This window comes from Cornus florida, unplaced genomic scaffold (assembly GCF_030987335.1).
Source record: "Cornus florida cultivar Cherokee Brave unplaced genomic scaffold, ASM3098733v1 CherokeeBrave_3.0.0_Hap2_Chr01, whole genome shotgun sequence".
NCBI lineage: Eukaryota > Viridiplantae > Streptophyta > Magnoliopsida > Cornales > Cornaceae > Cornus > Cornus florida.
The window spans coordinates 83,842,551-83,858,665 of record NW_026775571.1 but is presented as its reverse complement, the minus strand read 5'-3'; the positions used below and the strand labels follow the sequence as shown (position 1 = coordinate 83,858,665).

General features: G+C 40.5%; 3 protein-coding genes across 3 annotated transcripts in view; 2 read left to right on the top strand and 1 right to left on the bottom strand.

Annotated features, from left to right (window-relative positions):
• The window catches only part of LOC132303644 (GTP-binding protein ERG), a 39,379-nt gene extending 32,064 nt beyond the window's left edge, over nt 1–7,315 (top strand). The window contains exon 8 of the mRNA XM_059800986.1: nt 6,773–7,315. Coding sequence (XP_059656969.1) covers nt 6,773–6,860 — 88 coding nt within the window. The 3' untranslated portion in view covers nt 6,861–7,315. The remainder of the gene's footprint in view (nt 1–6,772) is intronic.
• Nucleotides 7,316–8,338: 1,023 nt separating this feature from the next.
• LOC132304370 (protein UNUSUAL FLORAL ORGANS) lies at nt 8,339–9,640 on the bottom strand. The gene has a single exon (XM_059802059.1). The coding sequence runs from the start codon at nt 9,638–9,640 to the stop codon at nt 8,339–8,341; it is 1,302 nt and encodes a 433-aa protein (XP_059658042.1).
• A 1,149-nt stretch (nt 9,641–10,789) lies between these two features.
• Nucleotides 10,790–13,042, top strand: LOC132276453 (uncharacterized). Its single transcript, XM_059777884.1, has 2 exons — nt 10,790–11,669; nt 12,363–13,042. Exons 1-2 carry the CDS (start codon nt 10,790–10,792, stop codon nt 13,040–13,042), a joined length of 1,560 nt encoding a protein of 519 aa, XP_059633867.1.
• Nucleotides 13,043–16,115: the final 3,073 nt, after the last annotated feature.

Genomic DNA, 16,115 nt, shown 5'->3' with positions numbered 1-16,115 from the left:
CTCCTAAAAGTGTATACATCTGGCATCACGAACTTTGAATCTGATATAAGTAGAAAAATCATCCCATCCCTTCCAAATGAATTTCCAAGCCCCAACTCCTCCTACGAGAGATACTGGACGAGTAGACCAACCACCGCTCTCTTCCCCATATCGACATGAAACAAGCTTTGCCAAGGGCGATATCTTTCCCTCCCATACCTCCATAGCCATTTTCCCAAAAGAGCTTGGTTAAAGGGGACCAGCCTTCTAATACCAAGACCACCATACTTCATTGGATTGCAGACTTGTTCCCAATTGACAAAGTGATACTTAAATTCTTCTCCTCTTCCACCCCAAAGGAAATCCCTTTGAATTTTTTCAATCCTAGCAGCAACAGAACATGGAATTTGGAACATAGATAAAAAATATGTGGGAAGGCTCGATAAAGTGCTCTTTATAAGCGTAACTTTCCCCCCTTTAGACAAGTATTGCTTTTTCCATCTTGCCAATCTCTTCGTATATCTATCAATCATAAGGTCCCAACTCCCCACCGTTCTAGAGGAAACCCCTAAAGGCAAACCCAAATACGGAATTGGAAAAGAATTCACCCTACACCCAAGGACTGCCGCTAAAGATGAGATATCCTGAACATCTCCAACCAGAACAAGCACACTTTTAGTCACATTAACCTTCAGACCAGAGACATCCTGAAAACAGGCCAAGATGCACCTCAAATGTCTAAGCTGAGACACATCAACATCACAGAAAACCAGGGTGTCATCCGCAAAAAGTAAATGAGAGACTTTCATCTGATGGAAAGGATCTCTTCCTACCATAAAGCCCTTAATAAGATCCAGATCCTCTGCCCTTCGCATAAGTCTGCTTAATCCCTCCATAACAATAAGAAAAAGGAAAGATGACAGGGGATCTCCTTGTCTTAAACCCCAAGAACACCCAAAGAAACCAGCAGGAGACCCGTTCACAAAAACAGAGAGCTTGATAGACGAAAGGCATGTTTCTATCCATTTCCTCCATTTACTTCCAAACCCCATTCTCTGAAGCAAATAAAGCAGGAAATTCCAATTCACATGATCATACGCTTTCTCAATGTCAAGTTTGCACAAGACTCCGGGAACACCACTTCTTAATCTAGAGTCCACACATTCGGTTGCAATAAGAACTGAATCAAGAATTTTTTGTCCTCCAACAAAAGCATTCTGGGAATCCGAAATAATCCCATCCATCACTCCCTTCATCCTAAGAGCAAGGACCTTAAACATAAGCTTGTAAATAATACCCACTAAGCTGATAGGAAGAAAGTCTTTAATGTCAGAAGCACCTCCCTTCTTAGGGATAAGGGCAATGAAAGTTTCATTTAGCGACTTCTCAAAGGCACCAATAGAATAAAACTCCTGAAAAGTGCCCATAACATCGTATTTCACAACCGCCCAACTTTCCAAAAAAAACCGCATAGTGAACCCATCTGGCCCTGGAGCTTTGTCCCCGTTACAATTTGATAAAGCCTTTAGAACTTCTTCTTCAATAAAGGGAATCTCAAGCCCCTCCCTATCGATCTCAGAAATAGCCTCAAAATGAAGACCATCAAGTTTAGGTCTCCAAGCTAGCGGCTCGGTATAAAGCTTTTGATAAAAAGAAGCAATCCCATTTCACACATCTTCCTCCCTCCACATCTCTACGCCTTCCACCCGAATACGTCCTATATGATTACTTCTTCTATGAGCATTAGCGAGTTTGTGAAAAAAATTTGTATTACGATCTCCCTCTTTTAGCCAAAGAGCCTGGGATTTTTGTCGCCATAATATCTCCTCCATACTAGCAATCTCAGCAAGAGCTGCCTAACAAGAAGCTCTTCTAGAACGCGAAAACTCCACATCCACACCCGCATCTTCTAGGCGATCAATCTCATAAAAACCAGCAAGGACTCTATGCTTCCTCCATTCAAGATTCCCCAAAACATCTATATTCCACTTCTTAAGATTGAATTTGAGAGCCTTCAACTTTGTAGTTAACATGAAGCTAGACGAGCCTGTAACAACTACTCCTTCCCACCAAGACTGAACTTTCCCTTGGAAGTCCTCCGCTCTTAGCCACACATTCTCAAATCGAAACGGAGACCTTTGAGAACACAAACCTCCACAATCCAAAACCAGAGGAACATGATCAGATGTGACCCGTGCTAAGACTGCTTGAACGACATCCAGGAATTTCTCTTCCCAGTCCCCAGAAATCAAGAAACGATCCAGCCTTGAAAAAGTGACTGGGTCCCTGCCATTTGACCATGTATAGGCTATGCCTTCCATTGGTAGATCAATGAGAAGATGTTCGTCAATGGAATCAGAAAACTGATCCATTTCAGAAGACCTCCTTCCTCCTGTGGACCTCTCTAATGGGAATCTAATAGAATTGAAGTCCCCACCCAAACACCAAGGAAGAGACCACATTTCTGTTTTTTTTTTTTGATAAGTAAAAAATTTAATAAAGAAAGCGCTCAGAAGGGGAGCGAAACCCAAATACAAACGAAAGGCCAAAAAGCGACTCAAGCCTTCAAAGAGGCCAAAAAAACAACAATCTCCTCAATAGATCTATAATCTTTCCCAGAAACCTAACAAAAAAGGGTGGAAATAATAGAAAACTTGAGCATAGAGGAAGGCTTCTCCTTTCCATCGAAATAGCGCTGATTTCTCTGGAGCCAAATACACCACCAAATACAAAGAGGAGCAACCCTCCAAGCATCCTGAATGAGAGCCCCCACTGAGAAACCTCTCCAAGCCTCAATCAACCCCCTAGAGGAGCGAGGCATGACCCAAGGGATCCCAAACAAACCAATCAATAAATCCCAACACTCCCTAGCTAAGCTGTAATGTAATAGAAGATGATCCACAGTCTCCTCATCGCTCCAACATAAGTAACATCGATTAATCACCACCTGATTCCTTCTTCTCAAATTATCTTGAGAAAGAATCTTACCCAAGACAAAGGTCCAAGCAAAGAAGGCCACCTTGAGAGGAGCCTTAGACCGCCAAATAGACTTCCAAGGGAAAGGGCCTCCAAAGCCAAGCGAAAGACACCTGAAAAAGGACCGAACCTCAAAACGGCCTTTAGAGTTATGATCCCAAAGCCAACAATCCGAATCCCCAACTGTAATCACCTGGCGGTACAACAAATCCAAAAAGCGAGTGACCTCCTCAATCTCCCAATCCTGAAAATGCCTCCTAAACTGAACATCCCAAGACAGTCTCCCGTTATCAAGATGATAACAGTCAACCACCATGGCCTGTCTATGAGAAGCAATCCTGAAGAGCCGAGGGAAAGCAAGAGCAAGAGGACGCTTTCCACACCAAAGATCCTCCCAAAATATGATCCTCCTCCCATCTCGAATCCGAAAACGAACATGTTTGCTGAACTCATCCCACCCCTTCCGGATGAAAGACCACACCCCCACCCCTCTAGGACCACGCACCTCAAGAGAACACCATCCTCCCAAACTCTCTCCAAATTTGAGCGCAATAACCCTCCTCCAAAGCCAACTCCTCTCAACCCCAAACCTCCAAAGCCATTTCCCAAGGAGAGCCTTGTTGAAAGGCTGCAATCTCCTAATACCCAAACCTCCACTCCGAATCGGGCAACAAACTTGATCCCAACGAACCAAATGAAACTTGAACTCTTCGCCTCTTCCCCCCCAAAGAAAATTGCGCTGCAATCTTTCAATTCTCTCAGCCACAGAAGAAGGAATTTGAAAGAGAGATATGAAATACGTGGGGAGGCAAGAAAGAGTACTCTTAATCAGAGTGACCCTGCCCCCCTTAGAGAGGTACTGCTTCTTCCAACCTGCCAATCTCTTCTCAAATCTATCCACAACCGGATCCCAACTTCCCAAACACCTCGAAGGAACACCCAGAGGCAGCCCCAAGTAAGAAATGGGAAAAGAGCCAGTGCGACATCCAAGAATCTGAGCAAACGTCTCGATATCAGGGACCTCCCCAACTGGCACAAGAATGCTCTTTCCGACATTAATCTTAAGCCCAGAAACCACTTGGAACCAAATCAAAACGCATTGCAGATATCTCAACTGGGATGCATTCGCATCACAAAGCACTAAAGTATCATCAGCGAACATCAAGTGGGAGATCTCCAACTGACTAGCAGCATCCCTACCCACCCGAAAGCCTCTCAAAAAGCCCAATTCGACCACCTTCTTAATCAATCTGCTAAGAGCCTCCAAAAAAAGGCCGATCAATATCAACAACTGGTCCATAGACCCCAGTGAAAACCCATCTAAAATTGTCCTCTTCCAATTTGAACTTGCAAGACACTGAGAATCTCCCCACCCACATCCAAGACAACCATCTACAATCTCACATAACTAAGATACCGCCCGAAGTACCTATAGCATTCAAGACCTCCCATTCCACAAACCTTCCTCCCCACAAACTTCTAACCACTCCATCAGAAATAGAAGTTAACTTTGTTTCTTGCAAACAAACAACTTGGGCCCCCCACTTCCTTAAAGCTACCTTTACTACCCTCCTTATATTCGGGTCATTGAGACCACAAACATTCCAAGTAATAATTCGTAGCTTCATTAAAAACCAGATAAGATGATCTCCCCTCCTCCCTTCGTCGAACTCCGACTCCTAGTCCTTCCCCTCTCCCTCACCATCCCTTTCTTCCCTTCATAATTGACTTCAGAGATAAGATTCTTGATCTCCTGTGCCCCTTTGCAGGACGATATAGGCCTTGTGTTCACTACCTCTTCAGTCACAGCTACCTCTCTTCCATCCACTATTGCTTGTAGAATGGATAGTGTCTGATCATTGTTCCCCTCTGAAGAAACACCCAAAAACTCACTAGCAGCTCCTATGTTTTCAATCATCCAGTCCTTACCCAAGTCAACATCTGTTTCTGAACAACCAGGTCTCTCAATTGCCAATGGTTCCTCCTCTATCACTTCAGAAAAATCATTCTCCAGCCAAGGGACAAACTCGTTGGAGCAGACTTGTTGGATGGAAACCAGATCAGTAGCCACCTCCTCATCACAATCCCTTTCAAAATCAAATGACTCTATAAATGAGTCTGAATCTGTATTGTAATCTCCCATTCCACTACTCAGGAAACTGACCAATTTATTCTCCTCAACCCCTCCAGACGGCATGCAATTAAGGCCTTTCAAGGCTACATAAAGGCGGAGTTCTTTGAGCAGAGCCATTGCTGACTCATTAGACAGCTGAAAGTGAAGGTCTCTCCCTAGATGGACCAAAACCCCATCTGATAAGTCCTGAACTGCACAATTAAGTGGATCAGATTGCCCTGAATTGACAAATCCGCTGGCATTCTTCCTATCTGTAACCAGCCCATACTTGTCTGCAGGTGCCGAAGGCACAACAGACAAAACACTGCTCTTCTCCATTGACATCTCAACATTGCCCCTCACCGCCCCACAAGAGAGAGAGGAAGAAGAAGAAGGTGCTGTAAGGGACCTCTGGGGATGAATAACAGAGGACATACCTGGGTCAGTGGAGGTCCATTACTGTTTATCTTTTCTTGACCATCTATAAACATGGCTGTTTCTGTGAGAATCCCGAGGTGAAAGTCTAGAGTTGCTTCCCATTATCCGAGTAGTAGCTGGTAGGGACTTATTTGAAGCATCAGCGCAACACTGTAGATGACGAAAGACCTTCTTGTCTAATCCCACTCCAGCCTCTTCGTCACTAAATTTCATTCATCTCCTCCTCCGGCGAGTACCAGAAATTTGCAGAGAGAGCGTGATGAAGACGACCCTGTTGATGATTGATAATGGGTTCGGTAGTTGGACTGGGCTTTGTGTTTTAAAGATTTTTAGGCCTTATATGTAATGCATCTTTTTCATATCGACTGATGTGCCTTGATCAAGTAGCATCTCTGGCTCTTCAAGCATGCTGACCCTCCAAAAGTCGTAAGATTGCTTCTATTTCTATGGTAGTACGGATAGCATACAACTATACTTATATACCTGCTGGGGGTTGGTTCTTGACTTTTGACTTTTGAGTAATCATCTGCCCAATCCAGAATCCAGTGAGGTTTTTTATTTTTTATTTTTCCATTATTGGACTGAATTAGTCGGGTAAACAAGCATATCCATTAAGGTGCAGTTGTTCCAGTACTCAGGTTGATTTGTCTCAACTTGCACCCTCAATTACATGATTTGGAAACTTGAAAAATATAATGGCTATTTATAATTATTTATACGTGGAGATTATTGATTCCATTATTGATTTATTGTATTTTTATCTTTAAAAACACTCCTTGTCCATCCCTTTGATGCCCTATTACTTGGTGACACCAAAATTTTATGTTCACATTTACCACATGGCACTTAAATTTTGGACCTGGGAGGATAGTTATGTCTGGGATTTCTTGAAAAATTCAAGGGCAATGGGGATTTTTTGCGTTCTAATATTTTTTTGGACAATCCATATTTAATTTAAACTTAATCGCAAAAACTCGAGATTCTTGCGTGATTTTCAATTTTTGTCTCAATAAATGAATGAATCGGGACTTCCTGATGTCCTGAGCAGTGGAAAAATATTTATTCCTCATCCATCTTGTCTGGTTTGCTTTCAGTTTCCCATGCATCCCCTTTGAAGGTTAATTCTAAATATAATTTGGCGACCTTGTATCGATGCAATTGGCTAATCATCTTATAGTTTCATTTTTGGTACCAAATATATTGCAGCTAATTCTTAATTTACTGAATGCAATCTTTTACAATAATGCATGCTTGTTATTATTACAGGAGAATAGGTATTGAGGCTAATGAAGAGCTAAGGTCTATATTCAAGAGGACAGTTCATCTCATCCTCCAGGTTAGACTGGTGAAATAATACAATCGGCCGATGAATAGCATATCTGGGATATTACCTTTTCCTACTACGCCACCTGCTTTGTGTATATAGAGAGGCCGCTCGGTTGTAGTACTGTATTTTGCTATCATTGCTCAATGTCTCTTTGGACATATGGATCCCAAAGATCCATTTCGCAATGATTTATTAGCAATATGATATAATAACCTCGTATGAAGGAAGAAATCCCATAATTTCTCTTTTGTCATCTACTAATCTCTTGAAATTTAAGATGAGAGTCGCTACGATCTTGGTCTCAATAGAGTCATTTTTGTTTGGCTAATGTTGTATTTACATACCAAATATTCAAAAACTTAATTGATGTACTTTTTTTTCCCTTTCCTTACCAACGGTTAAGGAATTGAACTCTTAAAGCTTTGTAAGATTTGTGATTCCTTTTTTTTTTTTTTTTTGAATAAAATTTATTATTCTATTTCTGGGGTTGTTTCTTTGAGATCTTGTCGAAGTACTTCTTAAAGTTCCTATGTATTTTCTTCATGTGCCTTTTGTTTATGAGAATTGGATTCACAAAAAATTTGTCCTTGTAACTAGCATTGTGTGTGCGGGGTGTTAAATGTGGCACATTCAGATATGTCCGGAATTGTGTCTGCGCGCGCGTGTTTTGCACATATAAGACGTGTTCTGAATCCTACGGGTGAGTGAATATTTCTGTGTTGATGTACAACAATTCTATACATTAGCTAATACAAGAAATTATATCTCAACTCATAAATGGTATTTCCTTCACCACTCCTAATTCACAGCGTGTACATTTATTATTGTATTCCATGCAATCTTATGCAGAAATATCACCTTGTTTAACACAAGATATTAAGATAATTAACAGTACGTGTTCCTTTATATGACCCATCTCATACAGAATTTGATTAATCTAGACTTATCAGTCGCTAAGTTATATAAAGGGAGAGCGAAGCGGCAAAATTTAAGCCACGGGTTTGAAGTAGAAGCATGAGAGCGGGAGCGTGAAAGCGGTAAAATCTAAGCTAAGTTATATAAAGGGAAAGCGAAAGTGGCAAAATCTAAGCCACGGGTTTGAAGTAGAAGCATGAGAGTGGGAGTGTAAAAGCAGTAAAATTTAGCCCACAGGTTTGAAGTAGGAGCATGAGAGCAGAAGTACGAAAGCGGCAAAATTTAAGCCACAGGTTTGAAGTAGAGCATGAGAGCGGGAGCAAGGTTTGAAGTAAGAGTATGAGAACCGCACCATTTAGAAAAATTGTGAGACATTGTAATAGAGATGCACATTAGAGATTTTGCCGGTCTTTAGTCACACCATAATGAACTACTTAAGACATTAAACAAACAGCACATAACTGATGACAGTTGAAGTAACTTCTTGCCTGCCAAAACAACATTCTAATAACTAGCTACTAACATAACAGCTACTACAACTACTATCTTCTTGCTTCTGCAACAAAATAAAAACTTTTGCATGGCACTAGCTAGCTACTACCAAGAAAGGGAAGCGTCAACTGATCCAGAAGTCCTGTGACCGGTGTGGCGAGCCTTGGCTCATAAGCAAAACCATGCAATTCACCACCTTCACCACTGCTGCCACAGTTACCATGAACATAAGGACATGGAGGAATCCACACCCACGTCTTTCTACAGAAATCGAACAGCAACGCCTTGTCAGACGATCCTCGAACTATCACAACGACGAAGTCCCCGTGGCCAACGCAGTCGAACCCACGACCACCGTCCACCTCCGCAAACTGAACATACAGTTGCTGTGGCATCCTCTCTATCTCCACCCATGTCCCACAACTCTGCAAGCTCCAAAGCCTCAAGCTTCTAGGCACATTGAGCTTGCTCTTCTCAACTGCTGCAACAAGAATCAACTTCCCTTGGATCTCCACCAAGCTCGGCCAACGTAGAAACCTTCGCATTGGGGCTTGTAACTTGCACCAAGTGTTTGATGCAACATCATAAGACAATACACTAAATGGGCTATAGTTCATGCAGTAGAATTTCCCTTGGACGAAAACCATTCTACCCGATTCGAGGCTGCAAAGTCTAGGGAGAGAAGAAGTTGTGCCCCAAATGGAGTAGAACCCTCCTGCATCAATGTGAAAGCTTTCTGTTGTAAGATTCTTGACTGCATATGGCGAAACCAAGTCATCTCCGGCTAGGGTTACGTCTATCGAAGAAGAACTGACGGATAAGCCGATAGAAGGGAAGAGTCTAGGCCTTAGTGTGGGAGGCAATGGAGCTAGTGACCCAACAAGAGGGTTGCAGAGAAGGAGGCTCTTGGAACCGGCATCGTCGGACACCCAACAAACAAGTCCACCGGACGATGAGGCCGGAGAGAATCCGGGTGGAACTAGGGCAAACGAAAGCCGGTACCAAGCCACGTCGTATGGATCAAAGAGGTATCCTTCACAGTTGGCTCTGTTGATGTTGCTTTGGGGGTCAGTGTTGCTTCTACAGATATGGCTCTTAAGGCCTTTTTGCTTGAAGAAAAGGAACCAATGGCGACGAGGCGATACTTGGAGATACATTTGAAGGAAGCTGTTGGAGAATATGAGTCCGTACCATCTTTTACAGACTGCTCGAGCTCGAAAAAAGGCCGGTGGTGGTAGAAAGGCGATGACCCGGTCGAGCAGCCTCTGTGGGAGCCTACTCCATAACCTACTGTCCATCCAAGGACTTGCAATGGTACCACCAATATTGCTACCATTAGTAGTAGTAGTGAAGGTGTAGGAATTGGATGTGTTGAATATTGAGGGGATAAAAGCTTCCATATCAAATGGTTGGTTTGTTTTCCAAAAGCTTGCTATTATAGTGCTAATTGACAATAGTAAAAGCTCATTCTAGGGTTGGCCTTTTCACAAACAGAACAAAAGGGTGTAAGGGTATTTGGTTGGTGAAAGTTTTTGGAAGCCATTTCTATTGGGAAAATTAAGGTAGTTTTGGGATATTTTTAACTGTAAATGCATTGTGGGGGTTTCTCAATTTCAGTGGGAGTTGAGTTGAAGGAGAGAAGGTGCTAGAAGACATGTAAAAAGAGAAAAGACATGTTTCTATAAGGAACAAAGGGGTGGTTGGTTGCTCCTTTTACCTGTCTTCTTTGTTGGGTCGTTTTGGATTGCTCATTTCTTTTTGGTAGGACAAGTGTTTATATAGGATGGGACTGTCTCTCTTTTCTATGTTGTTTATGGTTTCTTTGTTCTTTCGTTTGTTTCGAGAGACTGCAGTGAAATTTTACAGTGGTGGTGACGGATCCATCTATCATTTCAGTGTTTTCATGTCAAGGCCAAGGAAGGACAAGTGCTAGCGAGAGAGAGAGAGAGAGAGATAGAGAGAGGGGTACCAAAAGTGTCTTTGCATTAATATTGACACTACATACAAAACAAATGTCCACTAACCCAACTTTCAAACATTCAATGGGAGAGGTAAAACATATGCAGTTTGTATAACCAACAAGCTATTCCTATTTTGGTACGAGTAGTTTGAGCTTTTTTCTCTTTTTCTTTCTTTTCTTTTTATAGGTAAACTAGAAAGAAATGCTTGTGTTAAGACTTGGCAGTTAGTTTGAGGAAGTTCTCCAATGTTACCTAAAGAAAAAAAGGAGAAAAGCCAAGAAATTAAGAGAGGAAGAAAATTAAAAACAAAAACTATTTGCAAAAATTTGAAATGGTGGAAAATGTATACATTCAATTGTATATTTGTGCATATATATAGAGAGAGAAGTAGTTAGTAATTAAAGTGGATCATTTGTCATTGAGGACCTAAGGTACAATGGTATATTCCATACTCGGTCTAATGGAAGTTTTGGGTGTGCAAATATCTCTAGGAAGTTAGACAGAGTTCTAATCAACCAGCCTTGGATGGCTAAATTTACACAAGCGGAATGCCATTTCCTACCACAGGGAATCTCAGACCACTCTCCTATGGTGGTTAATTTTGGTTCACTAGCCCCTAAAAAGAACCTCCCCTTCAGGTTTTTCAATTTCTGGGCATTAAATCCTAACTTCTCAACAATTGTTTCACAAGCTTGGCAAATGGAGGTGCATGGTTCAAGAATGTTTAGGTTGGTTCAGAAGTTGAGAGCTTTAAAACAACCACTTAAGCAGATGAATAAGAAGGAGTTCAGTGCAATCTCAAGAAGGGTAGCGGCTGCTAGAGAGGACCTGTCCCTTTGCCAGAGAAACCTTGATTCTAACCCATCAAATGATGTACTCAGACTCAGGGAGAAGGAGCTATCACAGAAATTCACTGAGCTTTTACTGGCTGAGGAGATGTTCTTCAAGCAAAAATCTCAGGTACATTGGCTTAAGGAAAGAGACCAGAATACCACATTTTTCATGAAAAACTTCAACTCCAAAGCCAACAGGAGGAAAGTTCGTTCAATTACTGATCTAAATGGGAATCAAATCCAAGGTCAGGACCTTAAGAATGAGTTGCTCAACCATTTTCAAAGCATCCTTGGCCAATGCAACTTCAGCTATCCAGGTATGGATTCATTCTCAGAAGTTATCACAAAGACTGTACCATTAAACCTGCTACCTTCCTTAACAGCAATCCCCACAGACCAAGAGATACAGGATTGTATTATCTCATTCCACCCCTACAAGAGCCCGAGTCTTGATAGATACAATTCTTGTTTCTTTAAGCACTCCTGGCCAATTGTGGGGCAGGATGTCACTGCAACTATCAGGGATTTCTTCATTTCAGGGAAAATATTGACTGAAATCAATAGTTCATATATTGCTCTAGTGCCCAAGAAACCAAACCCTACATCAGCCAATGATTTCAAACCTATTTCCTGTTGTAACATAATCTAGAAGGCCATATCCAAACTCATCTCCATCAAGCTAGCTCCTATACTTCCCTTGCTTATTAGTTCTACCCAAACTGCCTTCATTAAGGGTTGACACATATCTGACAACATTATACTAGCACATGAGCTTCTAAATGGCTATCATAGAGCAAACCATTCCCCAAATTGTGCCCTAAAAATTGATTTAAGGAAGGCTTTTGATTCCATTCACTGGCAGTTTATCCTGGACACTCTTCAATTATTTGGTTTCCCAGCTCTTTTTATCAATTGGATTAAACAATGTATAATTACACCAACTTTTTTAATCTCACTGAATGGGGAGATGTTTGGTTACTTCAAAGGAAAGAGAGGTACCAAAGAAAGAGATCCTCTTTCCCCCATGTTGTTTGTTATTGCAATGGAAGTCTTGTCACTATGTATTAACAAACACATTGCAAACAATCCAAGATTCAGGTTTCACTGGAGGTGCAAAAGGCTGTCAATCACTCACCTCTCTTTTGCAGATGACATTTTGATGTTCTCACATGCTAACTTGGACTCAGTTCGGGTGTTAATGGAAGCTCTATCTTTTTTCTGTAATATTTTTGGAATGCAGCTGAATAGGGAGAAATCCAAGGTTTTCTTCTCAAGGGTTGACAATGGTCTGAAAGCAGCAATTTTATCACTTTTTTAGTTTGAAGCAGGTTCACTTCCTGTCATGTATCTTGGGCTGCCACTTTCTTCATCCTTAATTAAAGCAAGGGACTGCCAAACACTCATTGAAAAGATCACAACAAGAATTGGAAGCTGGACGTCAAGTTTTTTATCGTATGCAGGAAGGGTTGTTTTGGTTAAATCAGTTCTTTGTTCCATTCAATCATTTTGGTTTCAGGCTTTCATTCTTCCCAAAAAGGTTCTTGAGCAAATCAACCAACTGCTTAGAAGCTTCTTTTGGTCTGGGGTTGATTTAAAGCATAAGGGAACAAAGGTGGCTTGGCAAGCTGTGTGCAGACCCAAGTGTAATGGTGAGCTTGGTTTTCCAGATTTGGAGCTGTCTAATAGGGTTGCTAGATGGACACTGGAATACCTTGTAAAATCAAAGAGCTTTTGGGCCCTTAAAACTTCATGTCTGAGTTCAGGGTTTTGGAGGAAACTATTAGGACTGAGGACAATGGCAAGAGGTCTACTAAGGCATAGGGTGGGGACAGGGAAGGATACTAGCTTATGGTTAGACTACTGGTTACCAAATGGTCCTATTGTACAACAATTGGGTCTCATTGGTTTGGAAATTCTTCAACTAGATAACAACATCTTAGTTGATAAACTAATTTCCAACAACCAATGGGCCAATCCAACCACTATTCAGCTTCACCAATTCTTCTAATCTAGAAGTTTCATATCCCAATTACATGAACTACCCTCACCCTCCTCCAATCCAGATTCAGTCGAAAGGTTACCTTGTCCAAACAGAGATTTCTCTATAGCTCACATATTAAAATACTTCAACCCTGCATCACCAATCTTTACTTGGCACAAAGTGGTATGGTTTAAGCATCACATCCGTAAGCATAGTCTCATTCTTTGGCTGGCTGTAAGAGGAAGGCTCTACACACTTAATGCCAAACCTGTCTTATATAAACACTACACAAACAGGTGCTACCTCTATGAGACAGATTGGGAGTCAATTGACCACATTTTCTTCAAGTGTGATTACTCCTCTAACATATGGAAGTTTGTTCAAGAAGTGGCTGGGTTCTACAACAGGCCTAACAGCTGGAATGACATGATCCAATGGTGCTCCACACACTGGTTATCAACAGATTACTTAGTACATAAGCTATTGTGGGTAGCTGCAGTGTAATTTATTTGGATGGAAAGAAATGCTAGAGCCTTTAGTAACCAAGCAACACCCTACCACAACATCATTGCACAAGTTAAAAGCTGTGTGAGAGCCAGACTAACAACACTCAAGTTAAAATCCAGCTCTGACATGATGATGATCAACTCTCCCTCTCAGCTACAAACTCTCTTTCAGCAGGGATGTTCCACAGCATGTAGATAAGCCTTACTCCTACCTTGACCTTTGTTGCTGAGAAGGTTTTAATGGAATGCTGTCGTGAGGCTTTGGTATTCATTACTTGCTACTGTTGTTTCTGCTGAAAAGGTTGTAGTTTAATTGGATGGTTAGCTTTTGAGTATTTTGCTTGTAGCAGATCAAAATTTGTATTGGTTGTTTCTTCTTTGTTGTTGGTCTTTATTATATCTTCCCCATCTGGGGACTCACTGTAAATTTTTTCAACCTTATATACAAGCTTACCTTTAACGAAAAAAAAAAAAGATTCATGGTTTTGCCATTCATAAAAATAACAACAAACTCATGCTCATAATCCGGCAGGTATGTTTCAAGGTTTTGGATTACTACCTTACTAGATCTCAAATTTGAGTTTTATTTTGAGCAATATTCATAATTTGCTAGTGCATGCACTCAAAATGGGCATTTAAATTGCGCGGTCTCACATTGGGACTCACAAGCAAGTGCAGAGGAAGAGAGTGTCGAGTTTGAGTGTGGCGAAGTCTCGTCTTTTAAATCTCCCAAGCGAGCCTATCTCAGTGGCCCATCACCTAGAGTTAAAAATACGAGAATAAAGTTCATCGGCCAAAGAATGGTCAGGCCACTAGAACCATGGACGTTGTCCTTCCAAACACTTGAGCATCCCAAAGTGAGGGAAGTGACAGATCCAATCAACGAGGTACTCAAGTGCCTAGAATAAGGGGCAATAGAGTAGGTGACAGACCCGGTGGCAGGTCGTCAAGTCAAAAGGATGCTCCATACTTTGAATTAAATGCGATAGTCCATCTGTGCCATTCGATCCCGGCTTTACTATATGTACGTGTTGGGAAACGTGCAATATTTAAAAACTTTTTGAGGGATTTTGATTCATAAATCTTGATTCATCACATAGAGACAAGTTTTATGCAAAAATAAAATATGATGTCTCATTCAATAAAACTAGATTGAATACTTACATCAAAGGTTTGAGTAAATCTTTAAATCTTTCCTCTAAAGTGAATGTTTTCACTTATTGTAGATCCCTTACCAAAATGCCTTCTCCTTGGATCTCCATCTTCTTGGTAATTGTTTTGCCTTTAGGAATCACTCATAAGCCTCCATGAATGACCTTGGAAAACTAGGCTTGTGGGAGCCTCCATTAGATGAGAACATAAACCCTAATTTTCTAGAGAGAGAAAATAAATTCCTTTTTCCTTCTTCCCAAAAATCACCCTTAAAAATATACATAGACCATGTATATTTATAGGCAACATAAAGGTAAATAAAAGGAAACAACTAATCCTTTTCAATCTCTAATTCACATGTCTCAAATCTAATATGATTCCAATATCAAGTTGGGCTATGAGTGAGAATTCATTGGGCCTATTATTTTATTGGCTATAATGAATTAATAATTGGCCTAGTCCATGGACCCAATTCAATTAATTCATAAATTAATTTCTACTCCACTAAAAGAAATTAATTGAACTCCAATTAAATAATAAATAACCTCTAAATCAATATTGCACTTTGACCCTTCTATGCATAATTAGTTATCGGATAAATAAAGCCATCAATCCGACTACTTAATTAACATATTTATTTTGGTACCTTTGATTATTTCTGCCTCGATCACAATAAAAAATTTGTTTGACAAAAATAATAATTTAAATAAATAAATATATAATAAATCATTTTGTCTAAAAACACACGAAGACCTTCGAATTTACTTTGTGACCAACCATAATCAATACAAAATAAATACAAGTAGCAATGATGCAAATATCGAAAATATAACCCTCTAACTATTAATTACATAACTACCCAAAGTGTCGGTCTAAGGATCCCGAAGAATCCGTCTAACAAATCAAAGTAATTATTAATTAATAAAAGAGCCTATAATTTTCTCATGCTTAAGAGTCAAATGTCATGACGGTGATACGGAGCAATTGCATACGACGGTTCTTGCAATATATCTCAACCTAACGCGGATCCAGTTCAAATCTTAATTAATTATGAGTCCATCCATAATTACCGACTATGAACCATTTATGATTACTATTTATATATCATGCATTGATTGCCATCACATACATATATATAAATATTTCTTGTAATCAAATGGACACTATCAATGCTATAATGAATCGAAATATAATACATTGAATTCACCAATTGTATAAAACATAAATATTTCAGAAACATCGGGAACATATGTCACTTTAATCCAAACAGGAATATGCTATGCCAGGGCATATAAATCCCAACAGTACGTGCATATGACAACTTGTATTCCAGAGGACTATCCCAGTTGTTTATGAGAAATCCAATCCACGATCCATGACTTTGACTATAAATAGAACTCATTTATGTCTGAATAAAGATCCAACACTAACAACACAACTAA